This window comes from Erinaceus europaeus, chromosome 4, assembly GCF_950295315.1.
Source record: "Erinaceus europaeus chromosome 4, mEriEur2.1, whole genome shotgun sequence".
NCBI lineage: Eukaryota > Metazoa > Chordata > Mammalia > Eulipotyphla > Erinaceidae > Erinaceus > Erinaceus europaeus.
In genome coordinates, this window is record NC_080165.1 from 20,977,040 (window position 1) to 21,001,878 (window position 24,839).

Here is a 24,839-nt window from a genome sequence, read left to right on the forward strand (position 1 = left end):
ATGCTGGCCCTGCACGCTCTCTGCCCCCTCGTGGCATACAGAGGGAAGTCACCAACCCAAGTATGAAAGCCAGAACCCCTCCCCCGGCCCACCCCCCACTCCAGCCACGCCCCCGGGCCTGCTCCCAAAGGGACCAACCGAGTGGTTGTGGGGCTGAGGCTCTGAAGCCCTGATGGGCCGGTTGAGGCTGGGCCGCCCCACATACACATCCTGTGTCTGCGGGAAGGCACGCAGCAGCTTCAGCAGCGTCCGCGGGTTCACGTAGTTGTCATCGTCCACGTGACAAAACCACCTGCAGGGACAGAGAAGGGTGACCCTGAGCTGGGGTGTGGGGGTGTGAGCTGCCAGCCAGGTACACACATGCCCCTGTGACCCCAGAGCCAGTCACCATCCTGGGTTGCGGGTGGCTAGTGCACTCACCTGTCTAGTCAATACCAAGACTCAGAGAGGCTCAGACACCCGCCCAGGACCACGAAGCCGGTGAGTGGCAAGATTTGGTCAGCCAGCCAGGTGGGTGGGTGGGTGGAATGGGACCCCAGGAGACCCCAGATGATTATACTCACAAGGTCCCCAGCCCCCTTGGTTTCACTAACACAGTGCCCTATTAAGACAGACTTAGGGGCCCAGTGGTGGTGCACCTGTTTGAGCGCACATGTTACAGTGTGCAAGGACCCAGATTTGAGCCCCCAGCCCCCACCTGCAGGGAGAAAGCTTTGCAAGTGGTGAAGCAATGTTGCACGTGTGTGTGTGTGTGTGTGTCTCTCTCTCTCTCTCACCCTCTTCCCCCTCGATTTCTGGCTGTCTCTAGCCAATAAATAAAGATAACAAAAAATTAAAAGAAAGAGACTAGGCCTACTCACTGCAGCCCACTGGCCAGGAAGGCATCAAACTCTGCCGCCATCTTGCAAGACAGAGCTGGGTGGCTGTGTTCCGAAGAGCAGTTGGTGACCACGAGGTGGGACCCTGGAGGAGAGAAGACAAGTCAGGGGACCTGCCCAGCTCCCACACAGACCACATGTTCCACATGGTAGAACCACCTGCAGAGACAGATAAAATCCAGGGATCCCAGTCTGACTTGAGGTCAATCTGACTAAAGGCTTTCTCATGCTGAGTGTGTCTCCTGCTGTCCTGCTAGTCCTCTCAGTTTACACAGGAGGAAACCGAGGCCAGGAGGCACTCACTGGGGGCTGGGTGGTGGCTCACCAGGTTAGGCATACATGTCACCATGCACAAGGACCTGGGTTCAAGCCCCTTGTCTGCACTTGCAGGGGGAAGCTTCATGAGTGCTGAAGCAGAGCTGCAGGTGTCTCTTCCGCCTCCCTTCTCAATTTCTCTCTGTCCTATTTTAAATAGGAAGGAAGGAAGGAAAGAAGGAAGGAGAGAAAGAAACTTCTGGAAGCAGTGAAGTTATTGTGCAGGCACTAAGCCCCAGTGATAACCCTGGTAACAAAAAAAGGAAGTGAAGAAAGAGAGAAAGGAAGGAAGAGAAGAAAGGAGAAGGGGAAGAAGGAGGAGGAGGAAGAAGGAAGAAAGAGAGAGGAAGAAAAAGAAAGGGAGGAAGAGGAGAGAGGGGGAGGTAGAAAAAAGAGGAAGAGAAAGATGAAGAAAGAAGAAGAGTGGGAGGAAGAGGAAGAGGAAGAGGAGGCCTGCCCAGGACCGCAGCAGGCAGAGATACAGCCTGGAAGTCGGGGCCCGGTCCAGCACAGCCCCTCCCACAGACAGGCCCATCTCCAGGAGAGTAGCCTACTCCTCCCCACATGGCCAGGATGGCACCCTCTCTCCTGGAGACCTCCCACTAAAGCACAGTCACCCCAGCTCTCTCCCCGCTGGCTACCACCAGGCCAGTTACCCAGTCTCTCCTGGAGGCCAGCATCCGCTCTATCAGTGAAGATGAACGTCTAGGAAGGAGAGGGGAGTTAGGACTTGGGGGCCATGGGTGTACCACCATAGCCAGGCCCGGCCAGCCACTGACCAGGCCTGGCCTCCATCCCCCACTCATTGTCACACACACCCAAGACAGTGCCATCTTCTGAGTAGCCACATGCCAGCTCTGCACACACACACACACACCTTTACAGTCCACCAGTGTCCACAGTCTCCCTGGTGCCACCCCGGATGGTTGAGCACCTGGGGACCCACGGGCCACACAGCCCTGGCAGAAGCACAGCATGCACACACACACACACACACACACACACACACACACACATACGCATACAAACACACACAGACACACACACACACATACAAACACACACACACACCTGGGGACCCTAGGGCCACACAGCCCTGACAGAAGCACAGCATGCGCGCACACACACACACACAGACACACACACGCACACACAGACACACACACACACGCATACAAACACACACAGACACACATATGCATACAAACACACACACATACGCATACACACACACATACAAACACACACAGACACACACATATGCATACAAACACACACGCATACAAACACACACAGACACACACACACACACACACACACCTTTGTCAGGAGACAAACTCTATGCGGAAAGGTCCACACTTAGGGAGACAGGCACAGAGTCACAGCCACACACCCATCCTGTGCAGGGCCCTGGTGATTCCCAGAGATCTGATGCCCTCAACTGCCTTATGCCCAGCCCTGGGTAATATCACCCAGGTGTTGGCATCTGTCCCTATTACAGCGGAGGCCACGCAATGGTGTAGGACAGTGATGGTGACAAGTGCCTAGCTGGATCTAATGGCCGTGGGACACTCTTTGCTATCCCGTCCCTAAGAAACCAAGCACAAAGTCTAAAAGAGACATAGAGACCACCCACCCAGAGGTGGCCAGGGCCCAGTCCACACCCAACCCAACCCCCAGAGCCTCTCAATGCCCCCACATCCCTCTTTGTGCACTGAGCACACCAAGGACCACCTCTGACCCTCAAACTGACCTGCCCAGTGCTTGGGACAATGTGGAATTCCTGGCAGGTGAGGACCAAGGAGAAAAAAAAGCTTCCCACTTGCCTAAACTCCCCCCAGTTCCCCCAGCCCCTGTTCATGCCTGAAGTCCACCTCTGTCAGCCAACCAAGCTCAGTGCCACACAGCAGTGGCCCTCCCTGCTCACTCACAAGCCTATTCCCCCAGGTCACAACTCTACCCTTCTCACCAGAACAGTCCTGCCCTGAGCCTCAGTTTACCCATCTGTGAAATGGAGACCCTAACAGTAAAACAAGATGATATGAAAGAACAAAGAAGAATCTGTGATGTCTGGTTCTACTTCTTGTGGTGTCTCAGGGGAAACTGAGGCATGGGAAGCCAGAAGCCAGATTTGGACATGGAAAGAAAGGGAAGAGACCAAGAGGGGTCAGAGAGAACCAGGCTTGTCTCCCCAAGGCCCAGGATTACCATCCTTCTGAGAGCCCACTATGACTTAGCAGATGGCTGGAAGGCTCTGTCTCACCCCCTCAAATTGATTTTCTTGGTGGGACTAGGATCCGATACTAACCACACCCACCATGCCTGCTAACACCCTCCATGGCTCCCTACAACCCTGAGGATAAAGGCCAACCTTCTAAATGGAACCAAAGAGGTACACCCCCCCCCACCAACCTCCTGCCGACAAACTCACTGCTTCCTGCCCCACCCTGAGAGTTTCTCTTTTAATTTTCTTTTAACTTACAGTTCCCTAAAATTTGTGTCCACACACAAGCACACGCTTCCCACTCTTTCCATCCTCTGTGCCCCCACCTTTTCAGCCCTGAAATCACAGCTGGTTTATCACCTCCTCCAGGAATCCATCCCTAACACCCTCCCAGGTGACCTCAAACAGAACTCCCGTCTCCTCCCATGAGCTGGCAACATCCTGGAGGGCACTACTTGATCTGACCAGTCTCCCTGCCTGGCCACCAGGTCTCCCCAGGGAAGCCAGTATCTCCCTTCTAAGTTTCTCTCACTGGGGTCTCCAGCAAGACTGGAGGGGTCCCTGGATTCCCAAGGCCCAGGCCCAGAATCTTGCCCTCTCCTCCATCCCATCGGCACACCCTTGGCCATGTTAGCTGTACCCTTGACTTGGCACAAAGCCCAAGCCTCACACAAACACACTCAGCCCTGCTCTCCCTAAGCTCCTAGTTCAAGTCCCACCAAGGCCACTTGTTCTCCCCAGAGGCCTTGATGCCTCACCCCCCAGCTCCCACAGCCCAATGGCACCCAACACTCTAGGCTCACTATGCCTCCTCTCCCCCCACAGCCCAGTCCCATCTAGTTGTGTCCACCCACCTTCAGATTCCCCGGCCTGGCCTGGCCCTCCTTAGCCCCCACAGCCACCCATGAGCCTGCTTGATTGTCACCACCTTTCCCCTAGTCTCCCTGCTCCATCCCACCTCCAGCCCAAGTAGTTTTACAACACAAACCCCCAAAGGAGCCAGTGAAGTGAGTGCCTCCTTCATGCCCTGCTGCTGGCAAGCTTTTGCCACCAAGCAGCCACAGACTATGGGACTCTTGCCAAATGGGCCAGGGAATGTGTGCTGAGAGCGGGTGGAGGAGGGGGAAGAAGGGTCCCCCGGGAGGGGCTGGAAGGGCATGCAGACTGGGTACTGCCTTTGCAGTCCACGGCAGCCTGAGATTGGCACAGAGCAACAGAGCTTCCTCTGAGTCAGGATTGCATTGGATTTGTTAAGGGTCCTGACAATAGTTAGAGCCCCAAAGGGAAACAAAGGGACAAGCAGCCCGTGGGGATGGGGGGAGAAGCGGGGCTGCACAGTGAGGGCCATCTGCTGCAGAGGAGGGGACTGTGGGGATGATGGACTGGGACGCGCGCGCGTGCGCGCGCACACACACACACACACACACACACACGGAACTGTAGGGAAAAGAAAGGCTGCCCCTGGGACACAAGACGTGCCTCCCTCAGCCCAGCCCCAGACAAAGGCCTCACACGAGCCCCAGCTCACTGCCACAAAGGCCCACCTGCCACCCGGTGCCCTTAACCAGCTGGGGTGGGCAGCTCTACAGTTAACCAGCTCCATCCCACTCCAGAGCCCCCAGAGGCCCAAGAGAGATTTTAAGAGCCACCCACCCCCACCCTGTCCCATGTGGATAGGGAGATGACGGCCCAGGCCAAGGTCATAGAAATGAGCTGACTATGCAGAGTAAGGAGGTCTCCCCAACCCCCTTCCCCCAACCAAAAATCCTTCCTCCTTTAAATTCTTTCAAGATTTCTAGCACACAAGGGCCCAGTGTACACCTGGCATGTATGAGGTCCCAGGTTCCAGCTCAGCACCAAAAGAAATAAACAAACAAAAAAAACCAAGTTCTCTTAACCCCACCCTTGCACTGAGGGATGGGGTGTGGGGCCCCTCATCTCCTCCCTCCTCTGCTTTTCCTGCCATTAGCCAAGCCTGCCAGAGGGGGGCGCTGTGCAGAAGCGTGGACGTGTGCATCCCCCATAGATGAGGGACCATGGCCTGGCTGGCCTCTGGGCTTGCCTCCAAGATAGTGAAGGCAGCCACCAGCCTTCCCTTCACAGTCCGGCCACCTAAGCTGGACACTCCCCAGGGGACTCTAGGGACCTGGCAGCCATCCCCTAGGCTTCCAGGGTGGTACTAGCAAGCACTTCCTCCTTTCTGGCCTCAGTTTCCTCATCCGGGCCAAGGGCCCAGGGAGCTGGAGCTAGACAAGCTAGATGAGGCAGGAAGGGGCCTCAACCACGTGAGGCCGCCACCACCACTACCCCACCAGTCCCCACCCCACCCCCAGCACAAACCCAGCATCATAAACAGGAAGGTTTGTGGGGAGGGCTGGGCTGCAAGGCTTCCGTGGATGGAATCAGCCTCCCCAAGAGGAGAAGCTGTGCAGGGAAGGCCTAGGGAAGAGCCTGGGAAGGGGAGAGGCTAGAGGGGAAAGAGTTAATCTGGACAGGCAGGACTCCAGAAGCCAGAAACCAGGCAAGAGTGCCCCCTCCCCAGGGACTAAGTCTTCCAGCACCACTGCCCCCCCTTCCTGGTCTCCAGGAGCCCCAACTGCCTCCCAAGTTTCAGTCACCTCTTCTGGAGCCACCGCTAAAGTGTGGGTGCACGTGTGTGTGCATGCATCTGACCCCCCCATCTTCTCCAGGGAGGAGCCCCACACCCCCCCACACACAAGGGTCTGAATACTAGAAGGAGGAGGCAAGAGAGATAGACAGAGCTGCCTCCCTGGAAAGGCACAAGCCCTGGCCAGTGCCCCCCAACACACACTCACACACAAACACACACACATACACCTGTCACAGCACTTAGTCCAAACACACACACACACACATGACCCCTCCTGCCCACTTCTGCCCCCCACACTGCAGCCAGAGTCCTGTCCACCACAACAGCCTCCCTGCCCTCCCTGCTTCCAGGAAGCCAGTGTCAGAGGGGTAATGCCTCCCTGCCCTCCCTCCCCCCAGGCAGCAGACAACAGCCCTCAGGAATACTGGAAAGGTGGGACCCCACCCCCAAACTAGTACCAGAAGAGAAGGGAGCATCCTGAGCTCAAGTGGCCAGAGCCAGAACCTTTCTGGAGCTACTACGCAGTGCCCACCGCTACCCCCACATCAGGTGGGCAAGATGGACACAGTGGCATCTTCACCAAGTGTCAGGAAATAGAGGGACTCCCCTCCCCAGGAGGGACCCCGGGAGTCCCAGGCAGGGGGTCCAGCCTGGCCTGTGTGAAACAGGGCAGTGGGCCTGGGCTACTCCTGACTTCAGTGTCAGCCCCCCAGTCCCCGGGGAAGAGGTGCGGGAAGATGGGCCCTCGTGGAGCAGAGAGGCAAGCAGCCCTTGGCCAGCGTCTGTCACCTGGTCCTTGGTCCTGGAGACCCACGTGTCCAGCAGCAGCCCCAGGCGGGGTCCATGGAAGGCCTGGGTGGTCTTGACGCCAATGAAGATGTCCCGCAGCTGCAGCTCCGGGGGCTGAGGGCTGGGGGCGCTGGGGGCACTGGGGGCGCTGAGCTGCGGGGACTCCTGCAGCCTCTGGGCGGCCAGGCTGGAGCGGTAGTGGAGGGAGAGGAGCCCCGTGCACAGGAGGGTGAGGAGGGCTCCCGCCAGGCCCCGGAGGAGCCGGCACTGCATGGGCCCGAGACCCCAGACGGCGTGGCTCCTAACCCCAGCGGGACCGGGGGGCGGGCGGCGCGCAGGGGAAGGACGGCAGGGGCAGGAGTCCGCGGGGCATCCCGAGCAGGCACGGAGGGGAGAAGTGGGAGCCGGTGCCCTGGGCAGGAGGCTGAGCCATGGCAGCCGGGCGCCAACACTCCACCTGCTCGCCGCCCTCCCTCCCGCCTGGGCTTGACTGCCCGCCCCGCCCCGCCCCAGCCTCCAGCAGCCCGAGGGGCGGGGCTGGCCCCAGGGGGCCCCAGAGGTGCTTAAAAAAGTGGCTCCAGCCCTGGCCCTGCTAGCTGCTGGGGGTGGGGGAGAGGGCTGGAAAGGAGGGGCATCCCCCTCCCCAGCCTCCCAGCCTTCCCCCTCCCCACACTCCCCAGAGACTGTCTGCCCAGCTCAGTCAGCGCCCTCTGGCTAACCCTGTCCGAGTGTCCAGTCTCCCAGCCGTCCATATTATCCTTCCTCCCCAATGCTCCCCCCACTCCTCTCCACCACTATCCTTACCTCTCTTCCCTCCACCAAGTTTAATTTGGACTTGAAAGGTCAGCTCAAAGAGCTCCTCTTCTAGGAAGCTTTCTCTAATGGCCCCCTCAGCCCCATATGCCACCTAATTTCTGGGGTTCCCACAGTAGTTGGCTCAGGTCTTCAGAGCGCCATTCGGGTGTTCTGCCCAGCTCCCAGCTGAGCACACAGGCACCAGGTGATCTGCCATGATGCAGAAGCTCCACCACTGAGCCAAGTGCACCCCAGATCCCAGAGGGCCCTGAGGATCTCCGAGGCCACTGGCATCTAGTCCCTCCCAGAATCCTGCACTGGCTCTCAACTCCCTCAGAACCAAAACCAGTGTACAGCCACCACCCAGACTCCCTCCACTCTGTCTCCTACTGCTCTCCTCCTGAAGACCTGCAGGGAACTGGAGAGTTGACACATCTACCTCAGGATCTTTGCATCCTGTTAGAATTTTCCCCTAGAGAGCCCACAGCTCACTCCCACACCTCCTTAGGGCCATTACCTGCCTTCTCCACCATGCACAAGGATCCAAGTTAGAGCCTCCAGTCCCCACCTGCAGGGGGAAGCTTTGCGAGTGTTGAAGCAGTGCTGCAGGTATCTCTCTACCACTCTATCTCCCCCTTCCCTCTTGATTTCTCTATCATTTTTTTTTTTGCCTCCAGGGTTATTGATGGTGCTTGGTGCCTGCACTAGGAATCCACTGCTCCAAGAGGCCATTTTTTTTTTTCCATTTTTGTTGCCCTTGTTATTGTCGTTCCTGCTGTTGTTGTTGCTGGATAGCACAGAGAGAAATCAGTAGAGGAGGGTAAGACAGAGAGGAGAGAAAGACATGCAGACCCGCTTGTGAAGCGACCCCTTTGTGGTGTGGGAGCCAGAGGCTCAAACCAGGATCCTTAGGCCATTCCTTATACTTTTGCCATTGTGCTACCACCCAGCCCCCATAAAGGTAATTTTTAAAAAAATTAAATCCCGACCTTCCTTGCCCCTCCTTCCCCTTCCCAGGCCCTCTTCTCTGATACCTTCTCTGACAGCACTTCTCTGACAGCACAGTGTCTGGCACATTTTTATTTATCACCTGACTTCCTCATGAAATATCAGGGCATGGATCCCTTCATTGGCATTCACCAAATTCCTAGGGTCTAGAACAGTGCCTGACAGAAGCATCTCAGTCAGTATTTGTCAGTTAAACACAAGACAGTCCCAGATAGCTGACAAGCTGAGCCAGGCCTGCCAGGACTTGAGCCTGCCGGGGAGGGATAGGGAAGAACCAGCCCTTGGGTATGGCTCCCCTGAAGGCCAACCTCACTCCAGGCCTCTTCACAGCCCATCAAGCTCAGAATGGCCTCACCAAAAAGATGACACCAGTCTTCAAGCCACACAGGCCAGGGTTCCAGACCTGTCAGGACTACCTACTAGCTACCTTGTGACTCTGGGCAGGTAACCCCACCTCCCTGAACTTTCATCATTTGTGAGAGGGTGACTAATGAGGACTGAAGGAGCAAGAGTTTTCTCCACCTATGGAAAGTGGTCAGGGGGCTGGGGAAATAGCATAATAGTTATGCAAACAACTTTCATGCCTGAGTCTCCTATGATCCCGGGTTCAATCCCCAGTACCATCTTAAGCCAGAGCTGAGCAGTGCTCTGGTCATTCTTTCTGTATCTTTCTCTCTCATTGAAAAAATTTTAAAAAAGGGAGTTGAGCGGTAGCACAGTGGGTTAAGCGCACGTGGCACAAAGCGCAAGGATCTGCATAAGGATCCCGGTTCAAGTCCCCAACTCCCCACCTGCAGGGGAGTCGCTTCACAGGCGGTGAAGTAGGTCTGCAGGTGTCTATCTTTCCCCCTCTCTGTATCCCTTCCTCTCTCCATTTCTCTCTGTTGTCCAACAACGACGACAACAATAACTACAATAAAACAAGGGCAACAAAAATAAGTAAATAAAATAAATAATTTTTTTAAAAAAGTGGTCAGGTAACTCCAGACAAAGGGCCCCAGGGAGGCTTGTAAGCCAGTCTTCACAGCCACTGAGCTCAGAACCACCTACTGAGAGCCCCCCCATCTGCCCCCAGCCCATACAAGACAGGCCTGGCACAGCCCAGAAGTCCCAATTAAGAGGGCTTCCCGGACATGACGTCTGAGCCAAATCTCAAAGGACACTAAGACTGTACCCACTAGGAGCCTGGGAGACAGCATAATGATTCTGAAAAAAAACTCTCATGCCTGAGGCTCCTTGGTCGCAGGTTCAGTCCCCAGCACCACCATAAGCCAGAGCTGAATAGTGCTCTGTTCTCTGTCTCTCTGTGTATCTTTCTGAATTTCTTTCATCAAAAATCAATAAAATATTTTAAAAAGACTGTGCCCCCTAACTGGACTCCCCAGCCTCATGTCTTCCATTTCCCAGGTGCCAAGCTCTGCCCATTCTGCCTCTGAGCTGCTGCTCTTCATGTCCCTCCCCCTAGGATACTCACTCCCCCAATCCCTCCCCGAATTTATCACTATGACTACAAACACTTACAGTAAAAACCAAAAATGGCAGGGACATATTTCTCCCACTGACAGTGACTGGCCCATCCGGTGGAGCTGTCTTGGGGACCTACCTCAGGTCCCTGAACTCAGCAGCCCAGCCTCTTAAACTTGGGATCCCCCTCTGCTGGCCATGCTGTGTGTGTGTGTGTGTGGGGGGGGGGGGTGATACTTCTTGATGATGAGACATAGGCAGGGCTGGGGGGGGCTGCTCCTCTGGCTACTCAGGGGCAGGTAAGGTGATGCCAGCACAGATGGCCAGCGGCTCAGGGATGAGTCAGAAGCGAAACCCAACCCTCCCCCTGGGCATGGAGAAATGAAAGGTTGAACCAGCTTGAGCTGGGGTGAGGACAATGGTGAGGAGGGGGCGAAGAGAGGCCTGTCAAAGGCGCAAGAAACAAAGTGCAACCAGATTCTATGACAAACCATTTACTGTCCAACAGCTCGAAGCTTCTGAGCAAAAAAGACCCTTGGGACATTTGCACACTGGACATTCTGGTCCCTGAGGCCTCTGAGAGGCACCCTGAGGACCTACTGGGCACACCTATGGGTGCCCGAGCACCACAGGAGCAGGGCGAGACACGGGACACGGGTGTGCAAGGAGGCGCGAGGGCCTCCAGTGACAGCAGATGAGGACACAGTGTCCGTGTGTGAAACATGAGCTGGGCAGTGGGCGCCACGCTCGCCGGGCTCCCCAGCCAGGCAGAGTAACCCTACCTCGTGAGAACTTGGGTGTGTAATACTGTGCACGCGAGCGAGCACCCAGAGGCTCCAGGTGAGCAGCGAGGAAGAGGACACAGATGTGTCTGTGTGTCTGTTCGTGTGACATCCTGGAACAGGGACATGGACATGTGGGGCCCCATGCACCCCTCATCCCCAGCAGCACATTCAAGACAGTGGAGGCTCCAGCCCCAGGTCTCCAGCAGGCTCTGCGGGGAAGCGAGTCCAGGGCACAGACCCGTTGCCACAGTCGAGTGAGCGCTGAGGCCAAGGCTGGCAGTGGTTCCACTGCAGACGCAGCTTCTCCAGGGCATCAGGAAGGCACTCAAGCCTCGCTGCTGCTGAGGCAGCCCCTGCCGCTACTGCACTCCACCCACACCAGGCGGGCCTGCTCCTGCAGGATGCGGCCCCGCACCACCTTGGCCAGCTCCTCTGAGTGGGCCCAGGCGTGAGCGGGCACCTGCACCCAGGAGCAGGGCAGCCCCCACAGAGCCTGCTCCGAGCCCCGGCACTGCCGCAGCAGCTCTGAGTCCCGCCAGCCTGGCCGGCCCAGCAGCCCCCTGGGAGGGAAGAGAGAGGCAGCTGTCAGGACAAACTGAAAAGTGGACAAAGGAGACAAGGACAAACTGAAAGAGGCAGAAGACAGACAAGTATCAAACAGAGATGAAGGAAAGAGAGACTGGGAGAGGTAGGGGAGGAGGCACTGAGGTCCCCCCAAGGTCTCACCTGACTTCCCGGACATTCTTCTCTGTCACCTCCACGTGGATGACGATGGGGTAGATCTCATTCTGGACCAGCTCCCGCACGCCCCTCACACCCAGTTCCAACAGGCAGTGCTTCTTCTCAGAAGTGGGAGATGGGGCAGGGCTTCATTTCACTCTTGGTCTAGAAACACTTACCCTCCTGCCCCCTCAAAGCAGGCCCCACAATATAGCCCTGTGGACTCCCCAACCACAGGCCCTGGCACAGAGGGCCAGCCGAGCAGGGAGGCAGCAACCCCAGGAAAAAAGCTGCTGCCTCACCTGTCCCCTAGTCACACCCCTGCAGGATGGAGCTAAAACCCTCCACAGCTCCCCATACCCCTCCAGCTCCTAGGGTGATGGAATTCTTGAGGACAAGGATGAAAAGGTAAGATGTCAAACACCCCAAGCTCATCTGAACTGACACAAATCCACTTATTTTCTTAGGCCAACTGTTCACTTCCTTTCCTGCCAAAATATGAGTGTGTCTAATTAGCGGGCTGGGTTGGGGGGGGTGAGGTAGCCCCTGCTGGGGTGACAGAGCATGGCACTAGCATGAGGTTAAGCACCTTCTAAAGCTGGAACCTCTGCTTGTTTGTTTTCACCAGAGCTGGGGGATGGAACCTGGGACCTCAGAGCCTCAGGCCTGCAAATCTTCCTTTCTTTTTTTTTTTTTTTTTTTTTGGCCTCCAGGGTTATCACTGGGGCTCAGTGCCTGCGCTACAAATCCACTGCTCCTGAGGCCACTTTTTCCCCATTTTTGTTGCCCTTGTTGCTGCCCTTGTTATTATTGTTATTGTTGTCATTGCTCCTGTTGTTGGATAGGACAGAGAGAAATCAAGAGAGATAGGGAAGTCAGAGAGGGGGTGAGAAAAACACCTGCAGACCTGCTTCACCACTTGTGAAGCGACCCCCCGCCCTGAAGTGAGGAGCTGGGGGCTTGAACTAGGATCCTTACACTTGCAAGTCTTTATATAACCATTATTCTGTCTCCCCCAACAAACTTGAAAAGTTCCTAATTCTGAAACATTCAACAGTATTTGTGACAGAGGAGTATGAAGCCCTCTCCTCTACTGAGGAATCTAAAGAGTATCATTGATTTTTTTTTTTTTTGGTAAAATATTTTTGCATTTGAGGCTGGCCTTCCCTTTGTAGATTGAGTCATTTCTAAATTACAAGCACAGGTTGAACGCACATATCTCAGTGCACAAGAACCAGAGTTCAAGTCTCCAGCTGCAGAGAGGAACCTTCATGAATGGCGAAGCAGGGCTGTAGGTGTTTCTGTCTATCTATCTTTATCTCCCCCTTCCATCTCAGTTTCTCTCTGTATGTCTTTATCCAATAAATAAATTTCTAAAATTTTTAAAAATTATAAACACGCACACACACACACCCCTCGAGCCTGACGCAATGAAGTAAACCAGGAGGCAGGAGCAGCCCAGGGTCCCTGCCCAGGAGCTGCCGCCCAGCCTGCACTCAGCCAGGTCCCAGCACCTACCTTGCTGACAGACTCCTGGATGGCTCGGATCCGGATGCCCAGCCCAGGGGTGGCAGGCTGGGCCTTGGGGGCACCCGGTGCTGAGGACAGGCACTGCTCCTCCCCAGACAGGCTCTCTACAACAGAGAGATAGGAAAGGAAGCATGGGCCTGGCCACCCTGGGAGCCACCCTGCCCCGCCCTCCCCTGGGCCCTGGCTCACCCGCTGGGCACACTTGGAAGTCCAGCCGGGAGCTGGGCAGGTCAAGGAGGTTGCGGATGAGCCGGGGCGCCAGGCACTCAGGCAAGAGCACCACGGGCCGCAGGGCTGACACCAGCAGCGGTCGCACTAGGCTATAAGGCTTAAGGCTCCGCTCCGGCTCTGCAGGGTGGGGGTGTCAGAAATAACCAAGGGGGGGAGAGAAATAACCAAGGGTGCAAGCAATACCCCAGCAACTATTCTCAGTCCCCCGTCTCTAAACCCCATGGCCTCCTCTCCAGACTGCACCCCCACATTTTCCCCTTCCTGAATCCTGCCTCTACTCACACACAGAACAAAACCAAAGCCCTTCCCTGCTACCCTGACTCACTCTTGCCCCCTACAGGCCAATTTCCATAGTGACAAGCAGGCCTTTAAAACCTGAGATCCTTTGGCTCTTCCCCACTTCCCACATCCTCCGCCACGTGTGTGAGCCAGTCCTGCCTGATTCTGTGGGGCCAGCTGGCCATATGCCTGCCACAGCCTACAGCAGCCTCTCAGGCCTCCCTCTGAAGCCTCTAACCACAGGACCTTTGCGTGCGCTGGGCTGGCAGCCCCATCCCTGTCCCTCCAGACCCTGTCAACCCTCATTTTCTAGAGACCACGGCCTCCCACCCTGCCGTTGCCCTGGCACCCAGCTCTCCCCATTACACACTCGCTTGGGACCTGTGTCCACCGGTGTGAGTCTCTAGACAGCAGGCATCTGCCTCCCCCACACACAGCCGGGCGGAAAGCTCCAAGGGGGGAGGAGAGGGTGCCTCTGCGGCTGAGGACACCACTAGCTGTCCTCCACACACAGATAAGCACAGCCTTCACATAAGCTGAACTTCTTCCTACAACCACCCCCTCTTCATCTCTGAAGGCCCCAATTCAAACAACTGAGAGGAGTCTCCCCTGACCCCGTGCTCCCTGCCCCTCAGGATTGCTCCTCCCTCACTGAGGCTCTCCCAGCTCCTTTCTCTCTGACCTGCCCCCAGGCCCCAGCCCTCACTGGCCACTAGACACAGCTAGCCACACAGCTCAACAGGCAGTGACAGCCCTGAGCTCATGTATCCCTCAAACTCACAGAGACCCCTAATCACAGTCCTGAACTCATATACCCCCCCAAACCTTGTACACAGACTCCCAAGCACAGCCCTGAGCTTATGCATCCCCCAAATTCACAAAGGCTCCCCAATAACAACCCTCTCCTGGCTCCCTCAACCTCAGCAGGCCACCTCCTAGCAGGAGGTCCTGTGACCTTATACAGTGCCTGAACAGTATGGCACTCAAGGGCCACCCAGGCTGCTTCTGTGCGCTCACCTGAGCAGGGCTCCAGCAGCAGTGGCTCCGGGGACTCGCTGGCCGGACTCCCCACGTGCTTGGGCTTCACCAGCCGCAACTGGTCTAGGGCTCGCTTCTTCAGCTGGAGGGAGCACAGGCAGAGAGGGGCCCCTGAGGACTCAGCTCCACCCCACCCCTAGAGGGGAGGGATGCAAAGGGGACCCCAGCTACTGTGATCCAAGCTCTCCAGCAGGCCTCTTTATGCTACCCACTGGAGAAGGGGCAACAACAATCCCTCCAGTCCAGAAAGGCAGCTGGAGCACCCACTGGACAGACAGGAAAACTGAGGCCCAGAGACTAGAGAAGTCTAATGTCAACTAAGAGACAAACTTCAGGCTCTCTCAAAATGACTGGAACGGTGACCTCAGGTGGGTGGGAAGATTAACAGAGTCAGCAACAACCACAGACAAGTACCAGACACCTGAGACCTGGACCAGGCTCACTAGATCTGGATGATTCCTGGACTCCTGGCAGCCCAGCTTCCCCACCTGCAGCTCAGGAGGCTGAGCCCCAGGGCCTGCGGGAAGGTGGCAGACTGCAGGACTGGGGTTTAGTCCAGGCAGCTGGGGTCCCTGAGATCCCCCAGGGACTGGAGAGGGAAGGTGATTATTCTGTAGTTTGTTGTGTGCTCCTGAAACAGACCACAGTCATTTGGGCCTCTCAACTGCCAAGGATGGTGAGTGTTGGCCAGCAGACACTTGGTTTATAGGCACATAGTAGATGATCAACTAAGGCCTGGTGGAAGAGTCTCCCACATCTCCCAGGGCTGCCTGAGAGGGGGTCAGACTTCCCCAAAACCCCCCTCCTGCCCACCCAGCACTGCTCACATTACTGCGGGGTCCGCGGGGCCGACCAGAGGGCAGGCATTTCTCCTGGACTTCTAGGAGCTGCTGGGCTCTGTGAGGAGAGAGTCAGGGCCCCACATTCAGAGGGAGAAGGGGGAGCCCTCACTGCCTCTCAGCCCCCCATCCTATCTCAAAGAAGAACAGTGAGGGAGAAAGAGCCCAGCCTGGCCCTAGCCCCCCAGTGGAAACAGCGCCCACCCCCTGCCAGGCTGTGTTACCTCTGATAATTGGGCACGGTGCCCCGGTCCAGGTCCCGCAGGGTGAGGGGGTCCACCCTCGTGCAGAACCACTCCTGCCGCCGCTTGTGCACCGCATCCACCAGCCGCAGGATCTCCTGGGCCTTCACACACAAGGCGTGCGGGTCGGCGCGCTCGGGTAGGGTAAGGTTGGCTCGGATGTAGAAGGGCTCAGCACTTGGCCCCTTCACCCAGGCATCCAGGGCTTCGTGGAAGGACTGGCAGGCTGAGAGCAGAGGGGAAGAGGTGGAGGTGACATCAGGCATGTCCCTGAGTAAAGTGAAGTCTGAGCCCCAGAGGGGGCAGGACCTTGCCCAAGGCCACTGAGCCCACTAGGTTTCTAGATGCCTGTCTAGTGCTCCCTTCACTGAAGAGAGGGTAGGTGGGGAGATAGATAGCATAATTATTATGCAAAGAGACTCTCCAGAGTCCCAGGTTCAATCCCTTGCATCCACCATAAGCCAGAGCTAAGCAGTGCTCTGGTAAAAAGAAAGAAAGAGAGAGAGAGAGAGAGAGAGAGAAAGAAAGGAAGGAAAAAGGGGGCAAGGAACTGGCACAGGACAGTCAACCAGCTGGAGGGAAGCTGCCCAGGAAACGGGCAGTGCCAGGAGTCAGGAGGTGCAGGGTCTCACTCTCCTGCCTCGATTGCCCCCACACCATGAGCTGGACGAGCCCTACCCAGGCCCTCAATTCTGACCAAGGACTCCTGGGCTCCCAGGCAGACTTACCCTTGGAGTCTAACAGGAAGGGGGGTGTAGACGTCTGGTTCCAGAGCAAGGTTTTCTGCTGAGACTCCCCTTCCAGACCAGGCCCCTCGAAGCCAGAAGCGTCTGCCCTGGGCTGAGAAAATGGAGAAGAGGTAATGAGCTCCCCAGCACAGCCCGGGATGGGAGAGGGACCCCCATCTCCCAGGGCACAGGTCCAGGCACAGCCTGCAGCCATCAACAGGACTGCCCACACAAGGATCTCTCCAAAGGTTAAGAGCAGGTACTTGTCCTTCTGCCCCGCCTCCCAGCCCCTGTCCAATCAGACTACACTGAGTGCAAGCGGAGCCTTTGCTCTGGCCAGCCCCAGAAACCCCGCCCAATAGCCTAAACCCACCAATCACAAGGTGCCTCCCTACAGTGCTGACTCCGCCCCCAGGTGACAGAGGCCGGGCCTCACCTCCCTTGATTCTGCCTTGGCAGAACCAGGCCCAGAGAGCACCCTCCGCACCACTGTTCCAGACCAGCTGTCCCCAAGGAACGACAGGCCATCTGGACTTTTGTCCTGGGTCTCAGGGCCCCCTGGGGGGCTCCGCCCAGACACCCGGATGGCCAGAGACCTAAGAGAGAAGTAGATGGGAAGCAGAGCTCTGGTCAGTATGCTGATTTAGTTCATCATTCCTGAACACGTGACACCCCACGGATGCACGCACACGCGTACACACACACACACACACAATCGTACCTGCTGGACACACTGCTTGGAACATCTTGCCAGCTCTCTGCCTGGCAAATTCTGCTCATCCTTCAAAGCTCATTGGTCACAAGCCACCTCTCCCTCCCAGACCCGTGGCATGAAGGGGTCTTTCTGCAGGAGTAACCTACCACCTTGCAGAGTCTGTTTTACGTTTGCTTTGCTTTTTGTCATCAGGGTTGTCACTGAGGCTCTGTGCCTGCACAATGAATCCACCACTCCCAGTAGTCATTTTTTTTCCTTTTCTTAATAAAAACATGTTTTTATTGATAGGACAGAGAGAAATTGAGAGGGGGAAGGAAATATAGAGGGAGAGAAACACCTGCGGCACTGCTTCACCACTCATAAAGCTTCTTCCCTGCAGGTGGGGACCAAGGGTTTGAACTCAAATCCTCTCTCATGATAATGTGTGCACTTAACTGAGTGTGCCACCGTCCTGCCCAAGTTTTAGCCTTTTCCCTGTAGTTTGCTTTGAGTAACAGCCTGAGCCCCAGGACCAAACACAGCACTTAGCACATAGCAGGTGACTAAGAAAAGCTGGTTAAGCCCAGCATCAAGGGACAGAGGTCGTCATCAGCACACAACACAGATGAAGCACAGACAGCAGCCATGGGTTCTAGCCCTAGAAGCAGTGGCAGTGGCTTTGCCATGGGAAAGGAGAAAAACACTTCAGGGGCAGACAGAGGAGGACGGTGCTGTGGGGTGGAGGGATGGCATGAGCAAAGGTGTGGGGGACCAAACACAGGTGTGGGGGAGAATCTGACTACAACAACAGTAATAATAGCAGCTGACACTTATGGGGTGCTTCTCATGTGCCAGACATCACGCTGAGCTCCTTGCCCTAATTAACTCACTTAGCATCCTATGAAGCAGCCCCAGGAAAGGCAAGCTGGGCTGCCTGTGGGGGCCACAGAGGGAGGTGTCTGGCCTCTGACTCATGGGCAGCAGGGATTATTTTTAATTAAACTCAGTACCAAGACCTTTCACCATGGAAGCACTGTGCTGCCCTGGGCTGGGAGCCGGTGAGGCTGAGTGCCCAGGCTGAGACGATGGCTGGAGTCTCTGCAGGACAAGCCCCCACCAGCCATGGTACCAGAGAAACAGAGGGCTCAGGGCCAACAGTGTATCCTAGCTAGAGAGAGACTCAAGCAGAGTCCAGGGATACAACTGCCTCCTTATCCCCCCTGGCAACTCAGGTGCACATAGCCACACTGTCCCCTGCTGGCCACCTGGGGTAGACAAGGCTGCAAGGATTTTATGACCCAGTTGATACCCACTCAAAGAGGATTACTTTGACCCCCCAGGGAGCCGACCTCAGCTCCTGTCCCCCCAGTCAAAACAGAGGGCCAAGCTCAAGGTGCTGGGGCTGGGCACAGGCACTGGAGAAGTAAGTGCTGCCCTTGCAGCCTGTCTCGGCTGGCGTGGATGTGGTGTGGGTCTGGCAGCACTGCTTAGTGGCCAAACAGCTGGAGTAACACAGTTTGGCTCCAAATCCCAAACCCCAGCTTCAACTCTGCCCTGGAAGCAAGCAAGTGGCCCGGTGGTGGGATTCTCAGGCCAGCACCAATCAGACAGACGGAAGTGGTCCCAGCTCCCACTGCAGTTATGTGGGTTGGGAACAAATCGCACAGACAGAGGTGGGGAGCACAGGACTGCTAGGGTCCCTGCTGCTGCAGGCATGTCCCTCAGTGGGCTCCGTCCCCTGGACTGTGTGCTGGCCTGCCTACCATCGGGCTATGGAACTTGCTGGGTTGCCACCAGTACCAGGCTTTTAATGGAACACAACAGAATAGAGAAATATTAGCTCATCCGCCCTCAAGTAAATCCAACTATTAGCTTGAGGCCCTTTTGTTTCAGGTATGTGCTCTGGGTTTCTCTTCTCACTGTGAACTGTGAACCAAAACCATCTCAGAAAAGTAACAGGGAGGCACCAGCAACAACTCTAGGGCCAGACAGCCCGGCTGCTCCAGCTCTGGTCCTCGGACACCCCCACCTGTACCAACCCGCTCGGCATACAGAGCAGTGAGTCAGAGCAGGAAGGCTTTTAGAGCCCACAGAAACCCGCACACTCTAGTTATCATGAGAAGCACCGCCTCCACCTACCTGCTCCCACTCAGCACCCACTGGATGCTTCGGCTCTTCTGACAGCCTATCTGTCTGCCTATCCACCTTTCTGCCTACCCCACCATGCCCACAGTGCAACACCCTCTGCCCTGCCCCAAGGTCTCAGGAGCTGAGGACTGGAGACAGCAGGGGGCTGAGCTCATGGACACAAACTAGAAGCACTTGGATGCAAGGACGGTGCAGCCCCAGCCCCACCAGCAGGTGGCATGTGACAACTTGCTGGCTCCCATGCTGACCTCATTTCCTCACCTGCATAGCGGGACTCACAAGACCAGCCCCAGGGCCAGGGAGGTAGCCCAGTGGTGGAGTACACAGTTACATGTGCAAGGCCTTGGCTTCTAGCCCCAGAATCCCAGTTATTTTTCGTTTGTTTGCTTTTTGCTTTTACAAAAATGCCATTTCTAAATTGCAAGGACAAGGCTGGGTGGCGGCGCACTGGGTAAAATGCACACAATACAGTGCACAGGGACCCAAGTTCAAGCCCCTGGTCCCTACCTGCAGGGGAGAATCTTCACAGATGGGAAAGCAGTATTGCAGGTCTCTCTCTCTTCCTGACTCCCCTTTTACCCTCAATTTCTATCTCTCTCTATCCAAAATAAATAAAAGTTTTTTTTTCACCTCCAGGGTTATTGTTGGGGCTCAGTGCCTGTACCATGAATCCACTGCTCCTGGAGGCCATTTTTCCCTTTTTGTTACCCTGGTTGTTTTACCATTGTTGTGGTTATTATTATTGTTGTTATTGACGTCCTTGTTGTTGGATGGGACAGAGAGAGATGGAGAGAGGAGGGGGAAGACAGAGAGAGGGAGAGAAAGACAGACAGACACCTACAGACCTGCTTCACCGCCTGTGAAGCGACTCCCCTGCAGGTGGGGAGCCAGGGGCTCAAACTGGAATCCTTCCGCCGGTCCTTGCGCTTTGTGCCACGTGCGCTTAACCCGCTGCGTTTAACCCGCTGCGCTGCCGCCCAAACCCCCAGTAAGTAGTTTTTAAAAAGGAAAAGATGTCAGCCTCAAAGCCAGAAGACAGCTGACCTGGGAGAAAGCACACTTCACCAAGCACAAGGACCCAGGCTCAAGCTCCAGACCTCCATATAGGGGCGTCTGCAGAGAGGAAGGTTCACGAGGCGGGGAGCAGTGCTGTGGTGTCTCTCCTCTCTGTCTCTCCCTGTCTCTCAGCATCTATATCTAGAAAGATAAAGAAGAGCCCACCGGGGCCGGTGGGATGGTGCGGGCATAAAGGCCCAGCAGTAGAGTCTGATGGCAAAGTGCAGTTGCAGGCTGGCAGGCTGCTCCAGGATTGAGTGGCAGCAGCCAGGACAATGAGCACCAGCATGAGTTTACCACTTGCGTGAGTCACAGCAGTTCTCAGCACTCGACAGGAAGACCCGAATCCCTGGCGCGTCCCAGGGGACAGGCCTGCTGTGACCTCACTTCACAGGGCTGGAAACTGAGGCATTAGGAAGGAGATTAGGTGACTTGTCCAGGGCCCCACAAAGCAAGTGACAAGAGTCAGGATTTCAGTTAGCTCCGGATTCCATTGTACGGACACCCCCCCACACATACACACACCTCACCTCCAGCTCTGCTCATCTTCCTGCCCCCACCCGTGCTCCTCTCCCCTCCTGCTTCTCCCCAAGAACAGCGTGGGTGGCAGAAGTGGCCCAGGCAGGGTCCACTGGAGCCTCCTGCTCCCTGTGCCCCTTGGACAGAGGCCAGGCCCCCTGCTGCAGCCTGGAGCTGGAGGAAGGGCTGAGGCAGGCAGGAAGGGAGGTGCCTCCACCCCTTCCCTTCTAGCACGTCCTGCAGAGGGAGAAACAATGTCACACTGGGCCACGGCTGCCGCCAGGGGGAGGGGGGGGCAGGGGCCTGGACTCTGGCCTGGCCAGTCTATTTCCAGGAGGGCCCCAGTCCTACTCTGCCCTGGTGTCCTGTGTGTGGTGTGTGTGCCCAGCACTTCCAGTTCTGATGCCCAGTGCCTTCTCGGTCCTTCCTGAACACGTGGGTCTGATGAGACCACTGCAGACCCTGGCCCTGTCACTTCTCAGCTGTGTGACCTCAGGCCAGTCACTGAAGCCCTTTGAGCCTGTTTCCTCCTCTTTAACAGAGGGACCAGCATAACAACACCTGCTTCCCAGATCAGCGAAAAGGTTGTAAGGCAGCCTGCAGATAGCCCTGTATGCAATAATAACTAAACCCTCCCGAGCTTCCCAGTGTGCACTGAGCCAAAGTCCACACATTCCCAGGCTGACTCACCAAGCCCAGCCTGTCCCCCTGAGCTCTCCCCCTCCCCCTCCAGTCTCAGCAGGATTCCTACCAGACCCTGGCCGCCCTTTGCTGCCTCTGGCTGGTCACTTGTCATCTCATCCTGCCTAGGTTCAAAGACCATATCCCACAATCCTCACCCCCTGCGCCCACCCCCTGCACACACCCCTCCTGAGACCCACAGATGAGTCTGAACAGGGAGCAACACAGGGAACAACACTGAGGGTGCGTCACCCAGCTGGGGTGCATGTGGTGCTCACACGCTCAGTGGCCCGTCCAGCGGCAGCCCCCACCATGGCTGCACCCGCCCACCGGGGAGCTCTGCAGGACAGCTGGACCCAGCCGGAAGTTCAGAGCCAGGAAAGTGGGTGAGCAAGTCCAAAAAACCGCCACCACTTACCAAGCACCTACTACATGCAGAGTGGGTGCTTGGCTGACATGAGGCCTAAACCTGAACACACCCTCATGCAGAAGAGACCACTGCACCCCTTTAATAATAGGGAAACTGAAGCCTAGTGAGGTCACTGAGTGACAGAAGTGTCCAACGGTGGTGAGGGGGTTGGAACCCAAGCCTCTGCTGTATCTAGAGAGACTTTACTGCTCTGGCAGTGGCAGAGGACAGAGGCTTAGGTTGTGTCCCCTCCCATCCTGCCCCGATCCATGTGCTACAGAAATCTGGGGCCCAGCCATGCTGTCCCAAACTCGTACACAAACACGCACATGCAAACGTGTAGCCCCCAGCACCTGCTGAAGAGATCCAGACCATAGCTTCGAGCCAGGAAGCCATCAGGCTTTCCCAACGGCCACACACTGTCGGAGGACGAGGATGAAGAGAGGCCAGGGGACCAGGGCTTAAGTGTCACGCTTCCTAGGATAGAGGGGTGGGGTTCAGGGGTGTCAGACTGAGAGGGCAGGCCCAGAGTCCAGGAGCAGGCATTGAGCCCTTCCAGGGGCTTGAGACTCACTGGACCCAGCAGGCTCAGAGAGGAGCCAGAGTGGCCCTGCAGTTTCCCAGAAGAGGGTGAGTGAGGGTAGACAGGAAGCAAGCAGAAACCCCAGACAGCCAGGAACAGTCAGGAAGGCCCTCCAGGACCAGCCTCGTGGTAAACCTGCCCCTCCCCAGCCTAAGCAGGGCTGTCCTACCCAACCAGAGACACAGAGGGGCCCTGGGGAGGATGTGCAGCCCAAGGGCTCCAACGGGGCGACAAAGCTCCCCAATTCCACGAACCCCCTTACCTGTGATATCTGACATGCTGCTGAAGGACCTGGTGGGAAAGGCACACAGAGACAGGAGCTGAAAAGCACTGGACACCACACCCCAATCCCCCTGCCCCCAGGCACCAAGACGCTCTGTAGCCCTTCCCCCAGACCCCACAAATGCGAGCTAGGCGGCCCCATCACCAGTCATGAAGGGAACTTCCTAACATCTGTCCCATCTTTCCAGCAAGCATGCCCTGGTCTGTCCTTGCCAGTTTCATGCCAGAGATGGAACCAAGGGCCTTGTATAAGCAAAGCCTACACTCTACCACTGAGCTGTACCCCAGCCTGGGCCACTTATGAGGGTAACCCCACCCGTCATGCCTCCCCACACCCAGCACTCATAGGGCGACCCACAGGGGCAAAGCCGTGATGGGGCACTCCCCCACCAGCACCCTAGCCACCTGCGGTGGAGGTGGCAGATACCAAACCTGGTGCCTGGCTTTCCTGCCTGAGCTGCCCAGCTCCTTGACACATTCCTGTTGTGCCCTGCCCGCCCCCGGCCTCCCCCAGCCCCCAGTGACTCTCTTCCTCCCTCAGCTGGGACTGAACCCACTTTGCCCTTTAATCTTGTCTTAAGCCCTGACCCCAGTGACCTAGGAGACCCGGACCTCCAGAGCTCGAGAAACTGAAGGAAGGACAGGGGGAGTCTGGGCCTGACTGTGACCTAGAGATGAAAAGAGGAAGTAGCAGCCCCACCCCACCATGAAATCTACTGCTCTCCTCCCCCCCAACCTGCATACCTCTTAGGGGGCGCGGGGTCCTCCTCACGTTGCCGGCGGAGGATGGAGCCAGCGCTCGGGGGGAAAGGCAGGATGGAAAGTCGGTTGATCTCCTTCTCACTGTCGGTGGTCTCCTCCTGCAGGGCCACAACAGGGCCCAGGTCAGCCCCATGTACTGTGCCACACCTTCCCACATGCCCCCACACCTGTTCCACAAGGGGTGGACCAGAGCGGAGGGCTAGGCTACAGGGTGGCACAGCAACAGCTCCAGGCAAGCTCAACAGAGGTGGCAGCCTCCCTGGGGCTCCATATCCTCACCAAAGAGGTGCTACTGTCAGCCGTCCCCCACAGAAGTGATCATCCCAAGCCCACCAGCAGCAAATACCAGGAGGGAGGTGTCTTACCGAAGTGTGGGGCTCAGATCCTGCTGTCACAGCAGCCTCCCCAGAGGCCTCTGGGCCTCCCAGCGGAGAGGGGAACTCACTCAGGCTCCAGGTGCTGCTGAGGTTGGAGCACAAGGAATGGGAGGAGGCACAGGCCTGGGGGAGGAGCGGGAGCAGGTCAGCAGTGCTAGGCCAGGACCAGCTGGTCACTTAGTGAGCAGGGACACCAGCACTAGAGAGAGTGAGCACAGACTAGAATCTGCTGTAAACCAGCAGACAGAGGGCAATGCCCTTAGCTGCCATGAGAGCAGAGGAGGAGGGTGCCCAGGGCAGGAAGTCACTCCAGATGCCGCCCAGGCACCAAATAGTTTTCCAGAGAAAGTGGGGTCTGAACTGAGACCTCAGGGACAACTGGGTGATACAGTCATTAAATGTGGTCTAAGAGAACAGCAAGTGCAAAAGACTGAGGCAGGACTGGGACACATCCCCAGAACTAACAGGCTGAGATGAAAAGGACCAGCCAGAGGGTGGGACGGGGCCTCTTGGCACTGGATGGGGCTCTGTGTCCACCAAAGGGCAAAAAGGTCACTGAGTCTGAAAAGCTGAGAAGTCGCAGATTCCTGTTCTGTTTATTCTCTTCCTCCAGGCTCCAAGGCACTGAATGCCCTGCCTGCTGACCACCTCCAAGCAGGCCCAACAGAGGAAAAGGCAGAGGTCCTGGCAGAGAGCTTTAAAAAGGCCTGAGTGACCAGCTCCATTGCTCTCAGGCTGTGTGCCTTTGGGAAGCCCCTGACCCTCTCTGGGCCTTGTGCAATCAGAGGATTTGTTTTTTTCACCTCAAGATGCTTACAGGTCTTCCAAGGATATACAAAAACAAGCTTTGGA

The 24,839-nt window shown here is 56.6% G+C and overlaps 2 protein-coding genes across 8 annotated transcripts in view; both read right to left on the reverse strand.

Moving 5' to 3' along the window:
• Window positions 1–7,358, reverse strand: part of MFNG (MFNG O-fucosylpeptide 3-beta-N-acetylglucosaminyltransferase) — a 37,645-nt gene extending 30,287 nt beyond the window's left edge. For 2 of the 4 annotated variants that reach the window (XM_060188929.1, XM_060188930.1), the window contains exons 1-4: window positions 6,818–7,358; window positions 1,850–1,898; window positions 861–963; window positions 139–292 (exon numbers count right to left, since the gene is read on the reverse strand). In XM_060188929.1, the coding sequence (XP_060044912.1) occupies window positions 139–292; window positions 861–963; window positions 1,850–1,898; window positions 6,818–7,090 (579 nt within the window). In that variant the 5' untranslated portion in view covers window positions 7,091–7,358. The remainder of the gene's footprint in view (window positions 1–138; window positions 293–860; window positions 964–1,849; window positions 1,899–6,817) is intronic. The other 2 variants (XM_060188931.1, XM_007519406.3) reach the window with 1 other exon arrangement.
• Window positions 7,359–10,562: 3,204 nt separating this feature from the next.
• The window catches only part of CARD10 (caspase recruitment domain family member 10), a 28,906-nt gene continuing 14,629 nt past the window's right edge, over window positions 10,563–24,839 (reverse strand). For 3 of the 4 annotated variants that reach the window (XM_060188935.1, XM_060188934.1, XM_060188932.1), the window contains exons 9-21: window positions 23,976–24,110; window positions 23,593–23,708; window positions 22,829–22,857; window positions 22,337–22,460; window positions 16,913–17,072; window positions 16,477–16,588; window positions 15,731–15,974; window positions 15,495–15,564; window positions 14,647–14,749; window positions 13,309–13,467; window positions 13,108–13,223; window positions 11,596–11,711; window positions 10,563–11,429 (exon numbers count right to left, since the gene is read on the reverse strand). In XM_060188935.1, coding sequence (XP_060044918.1) covers window positions 11,195–11,429; window positions 11,596–11,711; window positions 13,108–13,223; window positions 13,309–13,467; window positions 14,647–14,749; window positions 15,495–15,564; window positions 15,731–15,974; window positions 16,477–16,588; window positions 16,913–17,072; window positions 22,337–22,460; window positions 22,829–22,857; window positions 23,593–23,708; window positions 23,976–24,110 — 1,719 coding nt within the window. In that variant the 3' untranslated portion in view covers window positions 10,563–11,194. The remainder of the gene's footprint in view (window positions 11,430–11,595; window positions 11,712–13,107; window positions 13,224–13,308; window positions 13,468–14,646; window positions 14,750–15,494; window positions 15,565–15,730; window positions 15,975–16,476; window positions 16,589–16,912; window positions 17,073–22,336; window positions 22,461–22,828; window positions 22,858–23,592; window positions 23,709–23,975; window positions 24,111–24,839) is intronic. The other variant, XM_060188933.1, reaches the window with a different exon arrangement.